We start from the raw sequence: 24,082 nt of genomic DNA, 5'->3' as shown, positions 1-24,082 counted from the left end.
GGCACAGTCCGCATTGCGTTTGTATGTTTTCCTTTTTTTGCTTTGGGTGCCCTGCTTCCAAGAACATACATGTAGGTTAACTGGTGTCTGATTGAGGCTGCGTACACACTACAGTATTTTCATCCGATTCTTGGGCCAAACAACCAAAAACCGGCAGGTTGGCCCAATATTGTAGCATTGTATACACTTACACAATGACTGATAGTCGATCCAAAGTACCACTTGTCTGTTCATTTGGTTGGTCTGTAATCCTAATAATCTCGTTCCAACTGCCTTCTGATTGTGCAGTGTGTATGCACTCAAGATCATGATCTCCATGAAGTTTACAGAGTCATGATCTTTTCAGCCCATGCTGGCAATGAACATGTCCCGGTGAGTAAATGAAGAGCGCTGTAGGTGGCATAATTTGTCTGTTCGTTCTGAGACTGAAATACATTTTCATATGAATGTTCAGAGTCACTGAAGCTAATGACATTTAGAATGACATATGGATAGCTATAACAAGGTGGTTAATCAGTGTGACAGGAATGAATGAATACCGTGCTGTCATTCTCTAATGACTACAGGACCAGATGAAGAGTACAGATCTTAAGGTTAATCGTGTACAGTGTGTATGCATGTATTGGCAGACTGATCGGAACTTCAGTTGTTTGTAAAATCATTAGTGATAACACATCAGTGGGAAATTTCTGTAAGGTGTACCCAGCCTAAATGGGCCCTAAAGTGTCTGTGTCCAGTGATAGGTGAAATCAGATTGTAAATTCAGTTAGGACATGGACTGTGTTTTGGCACCTTTATATCATGGTGCTAGGCTAATGATAGGAGATAAGTTGTAACACAGAAAAGTCATTTTAAATATGCAATCATGCCTGCCATCAGAAAGTCTGGTGCCCAGTGCAAATGAAACAGGCATTAACGCCCCCCCCCCCCCCCAATGTGTGACTCCCTTCACCGGCCCGGTGGACACAGAGGTGGAGCCATAGTGCATTGAGCTAGCAAATGCTACACTACTCCCCTGTTGCTGGTCTGTGGTGTTCTCTCCTAACTGTTGTTGTAGCATTCTCAACATGCTGGTTTCATGTCTGGATCCTGGACCTATTTGAAAAATATATAGGTATATGAATTGCAAAAAGCCTATCAGCAAGTGAACACAATACATAACATAGATCGCAGTATATAATGTATACAATAAACCTTTAAAAGGGCCTCACATTACTCTTTCTTTTTAAGAATTAAAAAAATTATATAAAAAATGGCATCTGCTCAATGCCACATTCAGTGCCCTTCGTTCATTCCAAAATTCCACCCCATGCCACAGACCTCCCACTTACCAAAAAATACACCCCCCATGCACTCAGACTTCCACAAGTTTTCAGATCCTTTGTGTACTCCAAAACTCCCCCACATGCCCCCCAAACCTCTCCACACATATTTATATGCCCACCATACCTCCCTACATAATTCCTATCTGTCCCTCAGGCCTCCACTCATACCCATCAGACCTACTCTCATTCCCCTCAGACTTTACCATATGCTCGTTAGACCTCCCCATATGCCCCCATTAGACCTGCATACATGCCACCCAGACCTCCACACAAATCTACCCACATGATAAATGTCAGCCACTCAAACTTCTCTAGATGACCAATTAATTCTTCAAATAGAAATAATATGCACAATATTGCAAAGCTGCATAATTGAATTCCAGCAGATGCATATTGGCATAAGGATACATAGGATAGGTTATGATCAAGATAAAGATTATGAGATATCCATAATGGCAAATTACATACATAGCAGGAGAGAACACAATCCAACAGAAAATACATAGAAATATAAGATTAATAAATCGGGATAGAGAATGGAATTGTTTACATTTTGTCTTAAGAGGAGAGACAATTGGTAACTGCACACATCAATTAGCTGATTGGACGAATAGAAAGAAGAGAATAAGGACCACTGATTGGCGAAAGGGTATGGGAGATCTGAACGGCTTAGAGGTCTGGCGAGGTGGTGGAGTTTGATGTTTGATTGGATGAAGGTCTCTATGGGCAGAGCAGCTTTCCCCTGCCGTGCTTTTCATTCAGGCAGAAAACTGGGATCAGCTTTGGCGGGTGCCCCTAGTGTGTAATTTACTGTAATAACCCCCCCCCCCCTTCCCCCCATGGTGTCCCCGTATGCAATGAACCATGAATATGATGTAAAAGAAAAATACTAAGATAACATTTGCCAGATTTTGTACATTTTGAAATGGAATATATAAGTGATTATTTTTCTTAACTAATCATACTCCAATTTCGAGTGTTCAGAGAACTGGAAGGAGAAAAATCGTAAGTAAACTAAAGTTACTGCTTTATTCTACAGTGTTATAAAAGATAATTTTGTTATACATTATTTTCTTTTTTCACTTTTAGGACTATTTAATATTGTAACAGAAATGTTTCTTCCTCACATCAGCTTTTTGGAACTGGAACAGAATGTATTTTCAAAAGTACTACCAAAGGTAACATTTGATATAAAAAATAGAAAACCGCATATAATATAAATCCTGTTTGTAGTAGCTACTCTCAAGTTAATGGGTAGTTGTTGGAATATGCCAAAATCAATTGTTTAGCTAAAGAAAACTAAGTTAAATAGGTTCCCCAATAATATTAGGTAATAAGTAATATGAAAAATCCACATAATGCAAAAAATGGCAGTTCTTATTGAGCAAAAATGATGTGATAGTCGAAAATAGGAAAGTGGTAAAGTAACATTGAACATAAAGAATTTGCCTTTGCAGCAATTGACAGAAGTCACACGGGAATATGTTTAAATACAGCGATCTCAATAATAGTGCAATGAATCTAGGTCTGGACATGCCACTGTTTTCACTTTGTATAAACAGCATTTAGTTTTGAAATCTACATGTAGGGCAACGGACCAAACAAAACATTTATTGGCCCATCTTTGCAAATGTTGTCTGTCATTTATTGTTGATGTCAGGAGATAGAGGGTGCAGGATTGTAATCATCCTAATATCCATTATATATATTTTTAATAGCCTTTTTTTAATGCATACTCCGCATTATAGCACCACCATATATGATATTTATGAAAATTGGTAGCCTAAATGCCTTGTTAACCTAAATGACAAAGCATTTGTAAAGCATTGTATGTATCCTACAGAAGTTCTAGAATGTTCAAAACAATTGCAGATCTTGGTGCTGTAAAAAAATAGCTCTTTAAAAAATAAAACCGCAAATTAAGCATGTTAATCAGATATAGATTTTGTTACAGTCCAGATTTAAAGCTTTTGCCTCTCTAAGTCACCTCTTCTGTGCTGACTCACAATCATCATCATGGCTCTTTATGGTCCTGGTCCCACTGCATTCCATCAATATAAAATACATTCAAGAGAATACCTTTGTATGGTTAAATGTTTCTGATGTGCAACAAATGCAATTATAACATTCAAAATGAAATAAAAATAACACGCAAAGGGGTCGATGAAATAAATTTTTTAACGCTATGTTAGCCATAATTACTGATATTTGTGGTCATTTAGGAGCCGCGAAAATGTATCCCCCAATTAAATTCAAATGCTACGCTTTGTATTTCTTTAGCAAAACTAGTACATTACGACAGGTTTGAGGCTCTTATTAAAATATAAGGAAAAGTTAAAGGGAGCAATTCGATAATATGTTAACGCGGTGAGGAAAGCTGTGTCATCTGCACTTTTTTTTCTTGCACCTTTTACTGGCCATGTTAAAAAAAAAAAAATCCTAAGAAAAAATAATAAAAATATGTTTAAAGCTTTCTCACTATCTAAAGCTGGGTACACACTACACGGTTTTCATCCAATAATCGTCTCAATCAGCCGGCATACGACCGCTCGTTCAAAAGTCGGGTCAGTGTGTGCAGTGACACAATGGTAGAAAGTCTGCCCAAATGGACGATTGTCGCCTCATTTGGTTGGTCGTACCGTTTAATATTTTCGTTCAAATCTCGTTTCCCTTGTGTAGTGTGTATAAACTTCTGACCGATCCACAACAGTGAGTACGAAATTGATCAGGGTGATCAGGGTGGTGTGTCTGTAGGCATATCTTAACACAATGTCCTTTAAAAGTGATGTGTGCCTTCTTAATAGAAATGGGTCCCTTCCTTTTTTTCCTCCAGTGTTGCAATATAAACAAAAAGTGCTTAGTTTAGCACGAAACTCGTCAGTTTGGTTGCATATGCTGCTATGATATTATGACCTGTTGATTGATTCCTTGCTCCCTTTGTAACCAATTGGAAGGAACGTGTATAGCGCTAACTTGGTTCCCAGCCAGACCGTAATCTAGGTAACACACCATCGGGACCAGAGCACATGTGAACGGACAGTTCGAGGAGTCCGCATCACTGCATTAGTGATTGGTAAATTCTTTGAATTTCCTCCGGAGGGTGGCACCGGTACCGGTAAGAAGAATATTTACATGTGATTTAGAACTTACTTTGGAATATTTTAGCAACATTCAAGAGGCAATAGGCGGAGACATGTGAGACGCCTGGAGAAATACTACTTTTGTAAAGTTGAGCCTCGGTTGCCTTTGGAATACTTATGAACTATTTTTGCTCCTCTATGAATACAAATACTTGGAATCATTATCCATAATACGAGGAGTGTCTGATTGTTATCTAGTATGTTCCATAATTATTGGTCATTTTATCACCTGGGGGTAAATGTATCAATATGCAGGTTCTTCAACACCCGCGTGTTCAGCCTCTTCCGTGATTAAATTTCAAGCGGCGCTGCATTGTAAAGGGAAGTTAACCCTTTACAATGCAGCGCCACTTGAAATTTAATCGCGGAAGAGGCCGAACACGCAGGTGTTGAAGAACCTGCATATTGATACATTTACCCCCTGGAGTAAGAAAATCTAACACAACTTGGTCAAGTGGCTATTGGCTTTATGATCGAAGTCTTATTTTGTGTGTATATGTTTCTATGTGATTTTTGTGCATATGGTTTTTATGTGATTAATAAATGTTTATTATTTTGAAGAACCATTCCATTAACTTGAAGTCATTTGAGAGTTACTCGAGTAGTTAATATTTATTTGTATTAGTCACGTTTCCACAGCGCTGTCTGTTTCTGTATTGCCCACATCTGCCAGGACTGGTCAGACTTGTTGTCAGTGGTCTTACACACACACACACACTGCTGGCTGTAGTGCTCTCATAGTGCTTGTTCTAACAAGAGAAACAATGGTTTATTGTTTTATAGTAGGATTCTGTTGGGCTCCAAGAGCTGGGTGGCAAATAAAAACAGCCGGGTGGAGCACCTGGGAAATAGGTGCTGGAGAGAACACTGGATTTATAATATGCAGCTGGTGTTTCTAATCCTTCTGGCAAAGATTTGTTTTTCTTTTTTTATAACAGGTTATTTTGCTGTATATACACAAGAACACAGCAGTTCCAGCATCACATAACATGTCTATATTATCCAGTAATGTTTTTAACCTGGTTTTCTTTGTTTCTCCAGGCTGTTAAACAATTCTACAATTTAGTAATTGAAATCTCGAGTCAAGCATCAGAGTTATCAAATCAAAATACTGAACTGAAGAATACATTAAGAAATATTCTGCAGGTATTGCTTACATTATATATTTTATGTTTATGAATCCAAAGATACTGCCAGTTTTTGTATGCACATGTCAAACACGTTTTAGTTTGATCTATCTTACATTGTAGTGATGTAGTTTGCTTATATTTCGTAGCTTAAGTTCTCACAGGTGATTAGCAGAGCATGTTGCATCAGCTTGTTCTTCTCTTGAAGAATGAAATCTTTGTTCTAATGAGTTAAGTAATTCTCAATATTCATTCTTATATCTGTTGTTAACATCTTCTACAGGATTTAATCAAATAAAGAGGAAAAGAGTTTGTTCGGGGTGGTGCACTGAGTTTCTGAAATAAGGAGACATTTATAAATTAGTGTCTTTGTTATTTAAATCCAAACTTTATTAGTTCTTAATTAAAACCATACTTATTAGATTAAAACAGCAAAATATATGTGAGATGTGTGTGTATATGTGAAAAAAATAAAAATATGTGAATTAAAATTGATGAAATTCTGATTTTCCATTTCTATATTAATAAATTGATAAAGAAGGTTTAGAGATTTCTAATCCCTTGTTTATGATAAGTGGGCTTACTAAAATCAAGATGGATTCCACCAGCTTAACTTTTCTCTTCCCTGCCATTGGGGTGCACTGCGATACATTGGGGTATAGTAGTGGGCTCAGGAGTCTTGTCACTTTAACTGCTAAGTCTTTGGACTCCTCCCCTGCTATGCCACTCCTCTCCAGAGAGATCCTCAGTTTTTTGTAAGTGACTGGAGAGTCAAGGTCACTAGAGTATAGGCTCCTCCTATATACTCTGTTTAGTCTTTAGGTTACATGTTTTTATTTTTTTATTCCCTTTAGGTGCAGCGCAGGATCCCAGAAAAGACCCAGCAGAGTGAGTAGGACTTAGCTCTGCTCACTCTGGATCCTTGCGCAGGTAAGTGAAGCTTCGCGCTCACATTACCAGCACATCTGCCGCCATTAGTTTTAGGCCTATAGAGGTAATGGAAAAATCACTGCTTAGATGCACTAAATGGTAGCGACAGGGGAGGAAGCTGTAGCAGCCTCTCCTCACTTGCCGCGGACAGCTTGCCGGCAGGTCCCCGCTCTCTCCCCGCAGATAACGAGCATTTTGGGGGACAGTTAAGCAGTGCTCACACTCAGGAGAGGTGAGTTGGCTGCAGGAACATCGCGCGCTGTGCTAGGCACTTCTGACAGCGTGCGCCAAGGCACTCCTAGGCGGCCATTCGTGGATGGGGCCAGCGAGTTTGGAGGAAGCAGAGCGGGCAGCGCCAGGAAGGGAAGGAGTATGAACAGCTTCCTGCCTCTGGTCTTCCCGCGCGGTGAACGGTGAGAGTCACTGCTGAAAGCGTGCAGCGCTGTCCTGGATCCCTCTGCTCTGCCTCTCCTCCGGTGATATCCACATCTGCATTAAAATCTAACAGGCTTGTATGATTATAGCAGTATTGTGGAGGTGTTATATGTGAATATTCTGGTCTTGTGAGTTATTTCATGTAATAGGAATTTTCACAGACAGTACTATACGGTCTTTTTAATATTTGGATTGGTGCTCTTCGTAGAGACTTCCCAGCACAGGAGCCTTCTATTCTGTAGCCTTAGTTTGTCTGCCTTTCTTTTAATAATTATTTTAAGAAGCAGGACAATGGCGGAGAAGGGGACAGCTAAAAGCAAGGGTCACTCTGTGCCTTCTGCAATGTATTTTACCTGTGAAAAATGTAACACAATACTTTCTGTTGGCCACACAGACCGAAATGCCCTTTGCGCAGCTTGTACTGCGGACGCTCAGAGGAAACACAGCTCAGCCCAGGAGGGGTCTTCTGCGATGGTAGAACCGCCCTGGATGCAGTCCTTTTCCTCAACTACGGAAAAACTGACGACCGTGATGATGCGGGTAATAGAGGTACGTGAGCACACTACCCCACTTACACTTGCAGACAGCCAGTCGGATGACAATGCTTCCACATCACAGGCAGGGTCTACCCACAGGGAAGATAGGCTAGTATCTATTTCCCAGCAGGGTAAGAGAGCCATTACGGATGAAGGTCTGGACGTAGATCAGCTCTCTTATCTCTCCTCAGCGGAGGAAGGTAAGACAGATATAGACCCGGAAGGGGAGACCCTTTATGATTCTGACTCTGGCTCCACGAGTGTGAATAGTCTTGTTTGGGGAATCAGGCGTGCCTTAGGGTTGGCTGATCCGGAGCCCACAGCACCTAAGGGTATCTCTCTATTTAAAAGAACTAAGGCACAGTTAGCGATATTTCCGCATTCTCCAGAAATGTTGGAGATTATCTCTGAAGCTTTGCAGAAGCCAAATAAGCAGTTAATGATACCGGGAAAGTTTAAGTCCCTTTATCTTCTGCCTCCTGAGGACACAGTAAAATGGGACACGTTGCCTAAGGTGGACACTCCGGTAGCCCGGTTAGCATTATCTTCGGCTATCCTGGTCCAGGAGAGGATAACCCTTAAGGATTACACTGATAAGAAGTGTGATCTGGCCCTTCGATCAGCTTATACAGCTGTGGGAAGTTTGTTTAGACCCAATATGGCTGTAGCCTGGGCCAACAAGGCGGTGCAGTTATGGATGGAGGCTTTGATTAAGGGCCTTAGAGATAACACTCCGCGTACAGAGCTTGAAAATCTAGCAGAGCCTGTACTAGAAACTTTGGCGTATGTAGCAAACGCTGCCATGGATGCAGTTTCTGTAAATGCTAAGGCATCGGCTCTTATTGTAGCTGCTCGCCGTAACCTATGGTTACGGACTTGGTCAGTGGACGCAGACTCTAAGAGAGCTTTAGAGAATTTACCCTTTGACGGACTAACTCTATTCGGGGCAGAGCTCGAAAGGGTTATTCAGGAGACCACGGGAGGAAAGAATACTGCTCTACCCACGGTTTCTAACAGACCCCGTCAGGGTAGGATTCGTTCCCTTCAGAGTTTTTTTTCCCGAGGGGGAGGTGCCTTTAATAGAGGGCATTCCTCAGCATCTAGATCATCAGCAAATAAAGGCAGTGGAGGTAGAGGTACAGCAAGGAGAGGTTCTGCTTGTCCAGCAGACAAACCCTCCGCGTGACACAGTTCTTCAGGGGGAGCATCAGGTGGGGGCACGACTTCTTTAATTCATGGATCAGTGGTGGAAATCCACGACTGATCTCTTGGTTCGAGGAGTTGTGTCCTGGGGCTATGTCAAAAGTCTAGCCCACTCCCCTCCTCACAGGTTCTTCGTCACTCCTCTCCCCTCTTGTGCCCTCAGACGTGTAGCACTTCAGGAGGCCATGCAAATGCTCCTTACTGCACAAGTAATAGTTTAGGTGCCTCTTCTAGAAAGGGGGCGGGGTTTTTATTCAAACTTCTTCCTGGTGCCAAAACCAGACGCATCCTTCCGGCCCATCCTGAATCTTCGGTCTCTAAACAAGCAGCTGAAGATTCAAAAAGTCCGCGTAGAATCCCTTCGCTCTGTGATAGCAGGGATAGAAAAAGGGGAGTTTTTGGCATCGTTAGACATCAAGGTTGCTTACCTACATGTACCGGTCTGCGAAGGACACCAGAGTCTCCTTTGGTTCGCAGTAGGAAAGGGCGCATTTTCAGTTCAGGGCACTCCCCTTCGGCCTGGCTACTGCTCCCAGAGTCTTTACCAAGATCATGGCAGTCATGGCCAGTCTATTGTGCCAGAAGGGCATAACAATTATCCCTTACCTAGACGACCTTCTGTTGAGGGCACCGTCTGCGGTTCTTCTATCCCAACAGATTCAGACTGTTATGCAGTTTCGTCAGAGTCACGGTTGGGTGTTGAATTTACCAAAGTCATCGCTGGTGTCAACTCAGCAGATGCGCTTCTTGGTTCTGCTTTTCGATACTCAGTCTCTGAGAGTTTATCTTCCAGCAGAAAAACTCTTAGCTGTGCAGACAAAGACCAGAGCCATGCTGAGGAAGAGGAGTCTCTCGGTTCTCAGTTGCATGAAGCTCCTGGGGACAATGGTCACGGTATTCGAGGCAGTCCTGTTTGTTCAATTTCACTCCCGTCCACTTCAGGGAGAGATCCTGCGGAAGTGGTCAGGGTCTCAGACGAATTGGGACAAACAGATGGCTTGTCTGTCCACAGCCACAAGGCTATCTGGTCTGGTGGACGTCCCGATCCAACTTGGAGAGAGGCCAATCCTTACAGGTATGGTCTTGAACTCCAGTCACAACAGACGCGAGTCTGTTGGGATGGGGGGGACTAACAGGAACCCCTGAGGCTTCAGGGTCTCTGGTCCCCTCAGGAATCACGTCTTCCAATAAACATTCGGGAGCTCAGAGCAGTGTACATCACTCTGATAGGAGCACAGGATTTTCTAAGAGGAAAACCTCTTCAGATTCAGTCCGACAACGCCACCACGGTAGCGTACATAAATCATCAGGGGGTCACTTGCAGCGTGGCTGCTATGCGAGAGGCCAGACGCATACTAGCGTGAGCAGAACATCAGGACCCCAGGTTTTCAGCCATTCACATTCCGGGAGTGAAGAATTGGGAAGCAGACTTCCTCAGCAGACACACCCTTCATTCTGGGGAATGGGCTCTAAACAGTCAGGTATTCTCCCTACTGGTGGAGCGTTGGGGCCGTCCGGAGATAGACCTGATGGCGTCCAGTCTGAACCATCAGGTGTCGCGCTACGGCGCAAGAGCTTGAGACCCAGCGGCAGAAATAGTAGACGCCATGTTGGCCCCTTGGCAGTACCGAATGGTGTACATTTTCCCGCCCATTCCAATGATTGCACGGGTGCTAAAGAAGGTGAAGAGGGTTCCCGCTATCCTAATAGCTCCATTTTGACCACGCAGAGCGTGGTTCTCAGATCTGCTATTATTAGCAGGGGCTCCTCCATTCCGGCTTCCCATGCAGGCAGATCTTCTGGTTCAGGGTCCATTCCTTTACCAAGGTTTGGATCAGCTGGCTTTGACGGCCTGGCTATTGAAACCCTAATACTTAAAGCTAAGGGTTTCTCTCAAGAGGTCATAAACACCATGATTAGGGCCAGAAAGCCTGCGTCATCTTCCATTTATTATAGAGTGTGGAAGACGTATATTGTGTGGTGTGAGTCTAAGGGGTTTCATTCCTCAAGATTTAAGATTTCCCGTGTCCTGGATTTTCTTCAGGAAGGTATTTAGAAGGGTTTGGGCTTAGTTCCCTTAAGGGGCAGATATCCGCCCTTTCTGTCTATTTTCAGAAAAAGATTGCTGAATATGCAGATATCAAGACATTTTTGCAAGGCATTTTGCGCATACAACTTCCTTTTTTGTCATCCTGTCGAGCCCTGGGACCTCAATTGGTTCTTCGTGCTCTTTCTAGACCTCCGCTTGAGTCTTTACAGTCTGTTGACTTGAGGTATCTTACGTGGAAGGCAGTATTTTTTGTTGGCTATAGCTTCAGCACGCAGAGTGTCAGCTTGGGGCACTTCGCTGTGACCCTCCTTTTTCTTATTTTTCACGCAGACAGGCAGTCCTTCGGACCTAGCCGTCTTTTGTTCCTAAAGTGGTTTCTAGATTCCACCTAAATCAGGAAATTGTTGTCCCTGCTTTTAAAGCAAAGAGGGACTCTTCAGAAGGGTCTATGCAGTACCTGGATGTGGTGTGAACTCTACAGAGTTATTTAGATCGTAATGCGCAGGTCAGAAAGACCAGAGATCTGTTCGTTTTAGATGACGCCAATAATAGAGGCTGGCCTGCTTCAAAGCAGTCAATTGCTCGGTGGATTACGTCCACGATTCGTGAGGCTTATGTTTCAGCTTCTCTATCAGTTCCGCAGACTTTAATGGCACATTCTACTAGGGCAGTAGGTGCCTCCTGGGCGGTGAGGCACGGCGCGTCGGCAGAACAGTTGTGTAGAGCGGCGACTTGGTCTTCCGTCCACACATTCACTAAATTTTATAGACTTTAAGGCTGTGCATCGGCTGATGCAAGCTTTGGTCGCAGGATTATGCGTGCAGCTGTTCCAGAGCAGTCCCACCCTTGAGGAAGCTTTGGTATATCCCCAATGTATCGCAGTGCCCCCCAATGGCAGGGAAGAGAAAATAAGATTTTTACTCACCGTAAAATCCATTTCTCTGACTCCATTGGGGGGCACTGCGCACCCTCCCTTGCTCTGTATATAGTTCTGTGTGTGAAAACTTTGCTTATGGTTCTTTATAATTTAAGACCTGTCCAGGTTATGTTACCTCCTTTACGTTCACTCTTGGTTATTCAAAACTGAGGATCTCTCTGGAGAGAAGGGGCATAGCAGGGGAGGAGTCCAAAGACTTGGCAGTTAAAGTGACAAGACTCCTGAGCCCACTACTATACCCCAATGTATCGCAGTGCACCCCAATGGAGTCAGAAATGGATTTTACGGTGAGTAAAAATATTATTTTTGTTATCACTATATGTTGAATACAAAGATATTTTCCTTTTTTAGTCATAAATCTCAACCAGTACTTTTGTTTTTTCTCTAAATACACATTTGTAACTATTTCACTTGTGCTTTAATAAGTGTATGCACATGCATCTCATTAGATCTCAATAGAGAGCTTACTTGCCAAGAGCAGTGTATCTGTTTCACTTGTTGATTTAGTAACAGTCTCTGCAAGTGTTTCTCAATGTATTGCAATAAAGAGCTTGCTTGGCAAGGGCCGAGTTACCGGTCCCATTCATTTGTATAAAGTGGATTGCTAGCTACCTCCTAAATGCTCAGTTTTATCTTGGGGCTAGTATTGAGCTTAGATCTATTATACCAGGTCACAAATCTGTCTACATGGGCACGGATATACCTCAGTGCCCTGACAAAGCTACTTGTCCACCGAAACGCGCGCTGGCATTTTGGCTGACTGCACTTCTGTACTTTCTTTCGATAATAATCGGAGGTAGATCCGTGTAATAGTAATGTGTAAAATAAAATAACTCTTAGATATATAAAAAATAGTGTTGAGTAATCTCTAATCAAATAGAACAAAATACCTTTTTAGAATTGGTACGACAGCGGAAACTTTTCCTTCTATCCTCTACAGGATGACAAGATGTGTACATCCTTTTCATTTGCAAAATTAATCCCATTTCCTCTTGATATTGAACAGGACTTATTCAATTCTCTCACATTAAGAAAATCCTTTCAGTTACCTTTTAGACCATGTTAGTAGCATTTCACTTGTCTGGAATAATTTCCCTGTAACCAATACTAGAGCTCAAAGCAATCTATCTTTGGTTTCTAATAATATATGCATCCTCTTGAACACAGTTCGGTACATTGGCTCTTAAAATCTTAGTTTTTTCTCTTAATTGTTTCCTTACACATACTATATGTGGTATAAAATGTATTAGATTTGGCAACTTTTTCATAATTATTATAATGTATGTCTTTTTTTTGTGGATAGGATATGGTTCAGTGGCTGGAAGCTTTAACAGCATGTGTGCGCTATGTCTGTTCTCTAGAGGAACCATTATATTTTGAAAATATCCAGTCCCTTCCTGCATCTGTGCTACATATTCTTATAACTACATTCACCCACTGCAAGGTAAGGATTTTATATTATTATAGATATTTTTATAAGATAGTGTACAGATGTTCTTATGTTAATATTTTTTAATTGTAGCCTGGATCAGTGCTTGATATTTTTTTGTAGGCATAGAGAGAAAAATCCAGTGAAATTAATTACATGCTATTTTACTTACACACATACAGTACTATTAGCAGGCACAATCTTGGAGGGAGAAATGCTCTGCAGGGGTATGTCAGGAGCAAGTATTGTGTTTCAGGAGGAGGGATATTCTGTAGGCATCTGCTGGGAGCAGGTACAGTGTTGGTGGGAAGAATGCTCCTCAAGGATCTGTCAGGAGCGGTATTATGTTGAGTGGAGGGATGCTTTGCAGGGATCTTTCGGGAGTACATACTGTTTGGCGATGAGCTATGTTCTGCAGGTATCTTTAATATGCAGGTACAGTCTTGGAGGGAGAAATGCTCTGTAGGGATTTTGCAGTTCTAATTTTTTATGAAGTTGCTTTACTGTCTCTTTCTAAGACACCCAGGCCCTAAACTACGATAAAGCTAAACTAAGAAAATGTAATAGTACTATATGTGTGTATTCCAGTGAACACACAAATCTGTGAATTAGCAGATCCACCATTTTGTGAGTGACAGCAATCTCACTACATGATAGTGCTGAATCTGCAGCTAGCCGCAGGATGTGATGGCATACCATGTATGTATTGCTCAAGGAACACGTCCATTAACGTTTCTGCCTTAATCGTCATAATTTCATTGTCTTAATAGTTTTTTTTATGTTTTAGATGGTGTGTAAGGAACCTTAATCGGACATGTTAAACCGCAAGGTTTTTTGTCTATGGAATTTCATGGCTTTTTGTAAAGTAAAAATATTGATAATGTATAAGCCTAAAATTGTACGGCCTTTAATAATAACTTGGCCAATCTAATTTCCACTATTTTTCTTAATCCCTAAAAAACAAGAGTTTTAATATTGCTCTATTATACTAACCTCTACCACCTCTGTTGGATGACTGTCCCACCTATCCACCACAGTTTTGATAAAATAATTTTTCCTAAGATTTCCTCTAAACCTAGCACCCTCCATTTCCAGTGCATGGCTTTCTCTCACACATACCCCAATGCCCACCAGCTTTGTGATCACATGCCATTGCCAAGTGCATTAGCTTTATTCTCATGTCACCCCATGCGCACCAGCTTTTCTCTCACGTCACCCCATTCACATTAGCTTTTCTCTCACTTGTCACTGCCTATGCACCAGATTTTATCTCACATCACCACTTCTGCACCAGCTTTTCTTTCACATATCATACCTTGCGCAACAGCTTTTCTTTCACGTCACCCCTGTGCACCAAATTTACTGTGGGGAGGGAAGGGGGGGATCGGGATCGCAAACACAGTGCTGGGGGGGAAGGGATCACAAATACACTGCTGTGGGGAGGGAGGGGGGATCGGATGACAGGCAGAGGAGTAGGGGATCGGATGACAGGCAGAGGAGTAGGGGATCGGATGACAGGCAGAGGAGTAGGGGATCGGATGACAGGCAGAGGAGTAGGGGATCGGATGACAGGCAGAGGAGAGGGCGATCGGATGACAGGCAGAGGAGAAGGGGATCGGATGCATCCAATATTATTATATCATCCTGCTGCTTGATCCAATTTTGGAGTTCATCAGTTGCTGTTATCTACATATCTCTGTTAAATCAGAGGGTTGTAAATGTCCGATCTTATTACCCTGAAAATTATGTTCTTCATAAGTCATCTAGTAATATCTGATGCGCTATTAATTCTAAATGTTAATTCAAAGGAGCATCAATGTCCAATGTTGTATTGTTATATTAAGTATACATCACTTAACACGAGAGCATGAATAGTAATTGGTCAATCAATCAATCCTCTGTTTTACACATACATCGGAGATAGTCACGGGAAGCAGAACATAAGCATCCTCGACCATATCTAATGTACCAAAATAAACTCATTCTATTTTACAGTATTAGAGTAATATCACTCCGGCATTCCAAATAAGTCGATTTCCAATTAGAAAATCGCTAGCATGCTGACACGTTAAATTAGGATCTCCCATTGCCTGTCATACTGGAGTCCTAGGGGTAAATGTATCAAGGTGCGATTTTGCAAACCCAGCGATTTTCTCGGGAGAGTTAAAACTGACAGATGTATGAAGCTGAGATTTCATGTAAAATCGACAGAGTTGTGCTTCTATCAAATTCGCTATTGGCAAAATCGATAGAGCTCAAACTCCCGACTGTTTGCTTAATCGCAGCTTCATACTTTTGAGACTTGTATAGCTACAGTGGCAAACGCAGGAGAGTTTGCTTTCAAACATGCCAGATACAACATGCTGCTTGCTAGCAGCGTGTTGTATAAACACATCACTGTTACACTGTTCTGCAATAGAGCTGGAGCTCCTGCAGCTGGAGAACCACAAGTGCCAACAAGCCCTGACACCCAGGGCTTGCAGGGACCTGTAGTTCCACAAAATAAAATGTTAACACAATAACAACACCCTCATTACAACCACTAACATTTATTAAAAATAATAAACCCACAATAATGACAGTAAACGCCCTCGTTTACACCACATATTTTATAAAAATAATAAATCCCCGATATACTCACCAATGAAGTTTTCTTTTCTTGTCCGCAGCTTTCAATACAAAAATGGCTGTAAACAAATTCAAAAATACATTTGTATCCAAATGTCCATAAAATAAATTTGTACTTCCAAATGTACATGTTTGAAATCTCTTCAGTTCTTCTGCGCAGTGGGGGCCCATTGTTGATTGCAGTCTTCTCTTTTTCGGCCAGGAGGGACCCATATTTGTAAGATCCACGAATGAGCTAGGTCTATTTCTAGTATTAGGGGATTTTACCTCGGTAGTGGGAAAATCCCCTAATATTAGAAATAGACCTAATGCAATGAACTAAGTTCATTGCGTATCGGAGCTTCTACACAGTAGGAGCTCCGATGAGCAATGAGCTTAGCTCATTTCCTCCCCAACTCTCTTGTGCGTGTGGAATCAATAATTTTCTACTTCCTATATATGTATTGAGTTCCAAAGTGTCTCTATTGTAAAAGTTCACTAGCTCTATTTTCAAACAGTTCGGCCGTTGAAAGTGAAAATGTAGCAGTATTGTTCTGAGTAGCGTTTTTAACCAAACGGTTAACATACAATAGGAAAGATGTGTGGATACAAGACCCATTTTACATAGAGAATAAATCAAAGATATTGTGGCTTAGTATAAATTTTGACATACATATACAATTTGCTAGAACTCCATGTAAAAGTGATAAAGGCCTTATTCAGGATACGTGAATATTTTTGCACATACATTTGCCATCCATTCCGGCCGGAATGGAGTGCTGGGTGCATTCCCCATCCATTCCGGCTGCCGAGTGCATTCCCCATCCATTCCGGCTGCCGAGTGCATTCCCCATCCATTCCGGATGCCGAAATGTATTTCTCAGTGCATTCCCCATCCGTTCGTGCTGCTGGAACGGAGTGCTGAGTGCATTCCCCATCCGTTCGGGCTGCTGGAACGGAGTGCTGAGTGCCTTCCTAATCCGTTCGGGCTGCTGGAACGGAGCACATACCGTATATACTCGAGTATAAGCCGAGTTTTTCAGCACTTTTTTTGTGCTGAAAAAGACCTCCTCGGGTGATGGAGATGCAGACCTCAATAAATAGTACTGAAGGGAATGGTGGTATATCCGGAGGCTCCAAACTGTATAGGACATAACAATAAGGAACAATGCAGAGCAGTGTTGGAGTGTATAACTCACGATTTCTTGATAGCAGTTCTCAGTCCGTCCGCGGTATTCCTTAAAGACTGCAAGCAAACAGATGGGGTGCGCTGACCATAATAGCCGTCCAGACACAAAGTCTTTTGAAGGAAAGTTCCTAGCTCCGTTTGGTCCTACCACTCCAAAGCGCTGGTTGAAGTAGTGATGTTTCCATTCTTCAGACGCGCCTGTGCAGGAGGTTCCTGACGTCTCGGCTGTTACTGATTTCCTCATGTCTCACTAAACAGGCTGTCAGTGCAGTCCAGCACTGCAGCGGCAGAGGATGAATGGGATGTGAAGCGATGAAGCGATGAATGGTAAATGAATCATCGCTTCACATCCCATTCATCCTCTGCCGCTGCAGCGCTGGACTGCACTGACAGCCTGTTTAGTGAGACATGAGGAAATCAGTAACAGCCGAGACGTCAGGAACCTCCTGCACAGGCGCGTCTGAAGAATGGAAACATCACTACTTCAACCAGCGCTTTGGAGTGGTAGGACCAAACGGAGCTAGGAACTTTCCTTCAAAAGACTTTGTGTCTGGACGGCTATTATAGTCAGCGCACCCCATCTGTTTGCTTGCAGTCTTTAAGGAATACCGCGGACGGACTGAGAACTGCTATCAAGAAATCGTGAGTTATACACTCCAACACTGCTCTGCATTGTTCCTTATTGTTATGTCCTATACAGTTTGGAGCCTCCGGATATACCACCATTCCCTTCAGTACTGTTTATTGAGGTCTGCATCTCCTATATATCCTTTGTGATATATTACATGTTTGTATTGGTACACCAGTCAATCATCCTATTTATTTATCTAGTCTGGGAACAATACATTTGTTTTTATAGATTGTGTATATATCATTTTTATTTTTGAAATTTACTAGTAGCTGCTGCATTTCCCACCCTAGGCTTATACTCGAGTCAATAAGTTTTCCCAGTTTTTTTGTGGTAAAATTAGGTACCTCGGCTTATATTCGGGTCGACTTATACTCGAGTATATATACGGTGTGTGTGTATGTATATATATATATATATATATATATATATATATATATATTTATATATATTTATATATTCTATATTTATATATATTTATATATTCTATATTTTATATGTAAATATTATATATTTTATATGTAAATGTGTGGTGGGATATCAAGGGATTAGAACAATATATTGCAGTAAATAGAATCCCAAGAGGCCTTCGCATAATTAAAACCCCCACCTTCGGTAATACTAATTCTGAATTCATGAAGGAATGGGACCATATCCTCCATGATTGCTCTATTAAACTGATGAAATTAATTATTCATGAAAAAAAAGAAATCTTTCCAGAATTTGGAAGAAGAGATATCTATCAAAGACAAACTTCTAGAACCTTATAAAGGAAACAAAGACTATCTCATTAATGAGAAAGTCCTTAATAAGAAATTGGAAAAAGTAGAAACAGAGGTGATAAAAATTAAAGAGAAAAAAATTCTGAACGATAAGTATGATTATGATCATAATAACGTTAAACAATGGAAAAAAACTTATCTCCAATCAGAGTTATAAACATTACCAATATCCTGACAGAACCAATAGAGATGTTCATCAATGGAAACACACAGAACCAAAGGAATCCTATAGAAAACCTCAGTATAGTCCCCAAAACAAGAAACCTACCATTAGAGAACCATTCCCCCTTAAAAATAGATTTAAAGTCCTGAACAGTATAGACACCAGTGACAGTGAGGATTTTTTATCCCCAGCCACCACTACACACGAAAGTGGAGGCCACAGAAAATGGATCAAAGAAAGTATTCGAATAGCTTCCCCTATGAAACGCAGACTGGCAGGAGAAGGGGAAAATGAGGTGCAATCAAAAAGACCAAAGAGAAAATACATGTAATTACCGATGAAGTTCTTATAAAGAATGGCATCTTTAATTTATCTAAACATCAAGTTAGTAGCACTGAATTCTCTGTACTTGGCAAGGGATTAACTTTTGCCCCTACACAAAAACCTAATAAATTTCAGATGTTCATCAACATCAATAAATACACTAGGAAACTTACACTAAAAAGACACTTCATTAGAAAAGATTCGGCCATCACATATAATTATGACAGTTCCTCCAAATCGGGTTTGAAACCTAAATCAAAATTCTACCCACTAGAATGGAGGAGTAGCCATAATGACCTATTTCAAGAACTAGTGGTTAAAGACCTCTGTCAATCTGATTACTAACATCCCCTTGGTACAAACCTCTAAACAAGAAAACAATGCCTTGAAAAAACTACAGGACAACAAAGATCTGATAATCAAACAAGCAGATAAGGGGGGTGGCGTAGTCCTGTTAGACAGAATCGACTACATAGAAGAGGCTCCAGAAAGATCCCACAAATGAATTCGTAAATTCACTCAGGGAAATTTTGATCCAAGGTCTTCGTGAACAGATTATCACAAAAGAGCAATATCAGTACTTAATAGTATCGAACCCAGTCATTCCTATTTTTTATTACCTACCTAAGATTCATAAAAATCTATCTAAACCACCAGGTAGGCCTATCATAGCAGGCATAGATTCTCTAACATCTCACGCCTCAGAATATGTAGATATATACCTAAGAAAGTATGTGATCAACCTAGACTCATATCTTAAAGACACAATGAGTGTACTTAATCTACTACAAGACTTTGAATGGAATACCAATTTTATTTGGCTAACCATAGATGTGCAATCATTGTACATCGCAATAGAATATAAGAAAGGAATCATATCCTGCAAACAATTTTTGGATCCAGACCCTCATATATCACCTACACATAAGAATTTTATATGTGATCTCATTTTATTCATCCTGACCCACAATTATTTTAAATTCCTGGACACTTTCTACCTCCAGTACTGTGGTACAGCTATGGGGACGATTTTTGCGCCAAGTTTCTCAAATTTAGCAATGGGGAGTTTAGAAAAGGGATTCGGTTTAAGGACATATTCCTTTTCCCAACACATTAAAATATATAAAAGATACATAGATTACATACTAATTATATGGGATGGAGACACGGACTCCATTAAAAACTTCATGTCATACATTAGTAACAACGAATTCAATTTGAAATTTACAGCTAACTCCAGTCCTGATAATATAGAATACCTTGATTTGGTTTTGTCTGGAATAGATGGTAAGGTCGTACCTAAAAATTATATTAAATCGGTGGATACCAACAGCTACCTCCACTATAAGAGCGGACATGTTAGAAAATGGAAAAACAACATCCCGTACTCACAGTTCTACCGGATTAAAAGAAATTGTAGTACGGAACAACAATGCAAGGAACAATTATCGGTCTATGCACAAAGATTCCGAGACAGGAGTTACCCGGAACATATAATATCAGATGCCTTATCCAAAATTGAGGGGGTTGATAGAGCTGACCTTTTGAAATATAGGGAAAAGGAAAAAGAGGACAGCATCCCCTTTATCCCTAACTACCATAATTGTGAACATAGGATCAGCTCTATACTTACTAAACATTGGCAGATTTTGCTAATGGGACCCTGTTTTAAATAACATCCTACCTAATAAACCGGACATTATATTTAGGAAAAATAGAAACTTAAAAGATATTTTAGCCCCAAGCATGCTACCTGAAATTAGAAATGACACCAATAAGACCTTTTTGGACTGTCATGGTTTTATTAAATGCAATCATTGCAATATTTGTAGATATACGACTCCTGATAAGAAAGTCTTTTATAATTTTGACAATAGCGTCAAATATAATATCAAACATTGTATGAACTGCCAAACCTCATCTGTGATCTACCTTCTGGAGTGTCCCTGTGGACTCAAATATATACGAAAAACTAAAAGACCACTCAAGTTAAGAATACAGGAGCATGTTCGCAATATTAAAAATAAAATAGAAAGTCATTCTGTCTCGAAACATTTTCTAACCACACACGATGCGGATCCCAGTTATGTCACATTTAAAGGGATTGAACATGTGACTTTGGGCCCCGGGGGGGGAGGTGATATTCAAACAAAGCTGTCAAAAAGAGAAATGTTTTGGATATACCAACTCAATACACTCACCCCTCATGGTCTGAATGAGGGTTATGAAATAGCCCTCTTTCTATGACATGTCTATGGTATTATTGTACTCTGCACTACCTCCCATTTCCCCATAGGAATCCGGTATAATTCATTATCACACTATATACATTATATATCATTAATAAGTCTGAGATCTTATAGATTTTATCTTCTATGTAATAGAAGCGGTTTTGGATCTGTTTAATTACACTATCTATTTCACTCTGAATAGGAGTACGGTTATATTTTAGGATATATACCTGTTTAAAAATATTATTGTTTAATGACTTAACATATGAGATGAGTTTTATATACATAATATTTATATTTATCCTTATTTTAGTTGTTATTATCATCAGTATTAATATTGTTTTTATTTATTTATCCATATGTTGTATATGCACACCCTGTATCTATTTCTCATAATACTCCATTTCACTTATATTTCTCTCCTTACCTGTTTTTATACTGTATTTATACTTTTTTTACACTGTATATATGGTTCCTTATATACATACGGTATCTAATTCCTGATCCATTGTACGTCACAATCCAATTAATGATGTAAGATCAGTGTATTCCAGATCTCTCGGGACCACTTTACCAAGATGTCTGCCACATAACTTTGTTATCCTGTAGTAAGATGTCCGCTTTACATGTATTTCCTTTAGTAAGATGGCCGCCGCACTAACATTATGCTTTTTAAATATGGCCAATTGAGACTATATATGGGATACCTCTTATGTAACAAACGGCCAAGCCTATTGTTTAGCGCTCACTTTGTGGATTATTTCATAATCTCATAGCCCTACTGTGGTCCCTTATACTTCAGAAGCCGCAAATCACGGCAATAGGAGTGCTGCGTATGCACGGTGCTAATATTCCATTGCGCTAGCACAAAATGGCGGCGCACATCACTATAAATTAAGACATTACACATGCAATTGATTCTCCTGATGAAGTCCTTTCAGAGGACTAAACGCGGTGAGACTGAGCCTGTACCATATGTATCAAAGGTAATTTTTCTCTATTCGATCCTTGGGCTGTAACCAACTGGTAACTTCGGTGTGGAGGCCATTTGGCAAGCTACCTCACGGAATCTCTAGAGACTGAACATCCACCGATTACATAATATATATATATATATATATATATATATATATATATATATATATATATATATATATATATATATATATATATATGGTCTATTAATGATCATACAATATCTCACAGAATGTGAGTGTACAGTTTATATTTGTTTAATAAATACCTAGTCTGAAATACTACACCATATAGTGTTTCTACCTTTACTATATACCGGCTGAGTGATGCCTGCTAGCTGTGGCTGAGTGTGATAAGGAGTAGACAAGCTGTCTCCATACCAGGACGAGCTGTGAAGGCTGTCACAGAACTAAGTTAGAGATAAGCTGTTTTTCTTATGATTTTCGGTATGCGGCCACTTGGTGCTTATAAGTAGTTTTTCATTGCCTGATCTCCCATAATAGGGAAATATTTAATGCTATATCATTATAACCTCTACATGGTACGCATATAACTTGGTGGTGGTAATATTTGAAGAATCTTTATTACGGTATCACACTATTTGTTTTTTTTTCTCTCTCTGCATGGACTCATGAGATACAGCGTACGCAAGTGATCGTAGTGAAAGCATCTACCCTGCATACTGATGAGCTGTATACAAGTTTAAAGTTGGTACGCATATGCACATACCCTGGCTTCTGGGTTAACTTACCGACAATATTACACCTAAGGCGCCGTATTCCTTCTCACCTGACATTATCTAACTATATTTGGTATACCATCCAATTTTGAAGGAAGGCTGCCACTTTTGATATCAAGGAGGTGTCCGGGTGTGAATTTATGCTGGACTACTATTTTTATATCTATTCAATTCTGGAATAAGCGCCATTGTTTTAGGTCATCACTCTATATATATATATATATATATATATATATATATATATATATATATATATATATATATATATATATATATATATATATATGTGTGTATATATATATTACACACACACACACGTCCATAAATATTGGGACATCGACATAATTCTCATATTTTAGGCTCTATACACCACCATGAAATAAACAACGTGCTTTAACTTCAGAATTTCAGCTTTAATTTGAGGGTATTTACATCCAAATCAGGTGAACGGTGTAGGAATTACAACGGTTTCTATATGTGCCTCCCACTTTTTAAGGGACCAAAAGTAATGGGACAATCAACTCAAAAGCTTTTTCATGGACATGTGTGGGCTATTCCCTCATTATTTCATCATCAATTAAGCAGGTAAAAGGTCTGGAGTTGATTCTAGGTGTGGCATTTGCATTTGGAATCTGTTGCTGTCGACTCTCAATATGAGATCCAAAGAGCTGTCACTATTAGTGAAGCAAGCCATCATTAGGCTGAAAAATCAAAACAAACCCATCAGAGAGATAGCAAATACATTAGGTGGGGCCAAATCAACTGTTTGGAATATTCTTAAAAAGAAAGAACGCACTGGAGAGCTCAGCAACACCAAAAGACCCGGAAGACCACGGAAAACAACTGTGGTGGATGACAGAAGAATTTTTTACCTGGTGAAGAAAAACCCCTTCACAACAGTTGGCCAAATCAAGAACACTCTAATGGAGGTAGGTGTATATGTGTCAATGTCAACATTCAAGAGAAGACTTCACAAGAGTGAATATAGAGGGTTCACCACAAGATGTAAACTATTGGTGAGCCACAAAAACAGGAAGACCAGATTAGTTTGTCTCATCTGTCCATAGGACAGTAATGGCTTTTTTTAGATGTTGTTTGCCAAAGATCAACTTGTACCAGAGTGATGGGAAAAGAAGGGTATGGAGAAGGAAAGGAACTACTCATGATCCAAAACATACCACCTCATCAGTGAAGCATGGTGGTGGTAGTGTCATGGCGTGGGCATGTATGGCTGCTAATGGAACTGGTTCCCTTGTATTTAGTGATGATGTGACTGCCGAAAAAAGCAGCAGGATGAATTCTGAAGTGTTTGGCAATATTATCTGCTCATAT

The 24,082-nt window shown here is 40.4% G+C and overlaps 1 protein-coding gene across 3 annotated transcripts in view; it reads left to right on the top strand.

Annotated features, from left to right (window-relative positions):
* The window catches only part of FIRRM (FIGNL1 interacting regulator of recombination and mitosis), a 215,541-nt gene that overhangs the window by 5,906 nt on the left and 185,553 nt on the right, over positions 1–24,082 (top strand). For all 3 annotated transcript variants that reach the window (XM_075182744.1, XM_075182745.1, XM_075182743.1), the window contains exons 2-5: positions 2,291–2,330; positions 2,415–2,503; positions 5,507–5,611; positions 12,987–13,127. In XM_075182744.1, coding sequence (XP_075038845.1) covers positions 2,291–2,330; positions 2,415–2,503; positions 5,507–5,611; positions 12,987–13,127 — 375 coding nt within the window. The remainder of the gene's footprint in view (positions 1–2,290; positions 2,331–2,414; positions 2,504–5,506; positions 5,612–12,986; positions 13,128–24,082) is intronic.

This window comes from Mixophyes fleayi, chromosome 8 (genome assembly GCF_038048845.1).
Source record: "Mixophyes fleayi isolate aMixFle1 chromosome 8, aMixFle1.hap1, whole genome shotgun sequence".
NCBI classification, from domain to species: domain Eukaryota; kingdom Metazoa; phylum Chordata; class Amphibia; order Anura; family Limnodynastidae; genus Mixophyes; species Mixophyes fleayi.
This window is presented reverse-complemented; position numbering and strand designations above follow the sequence as displayed.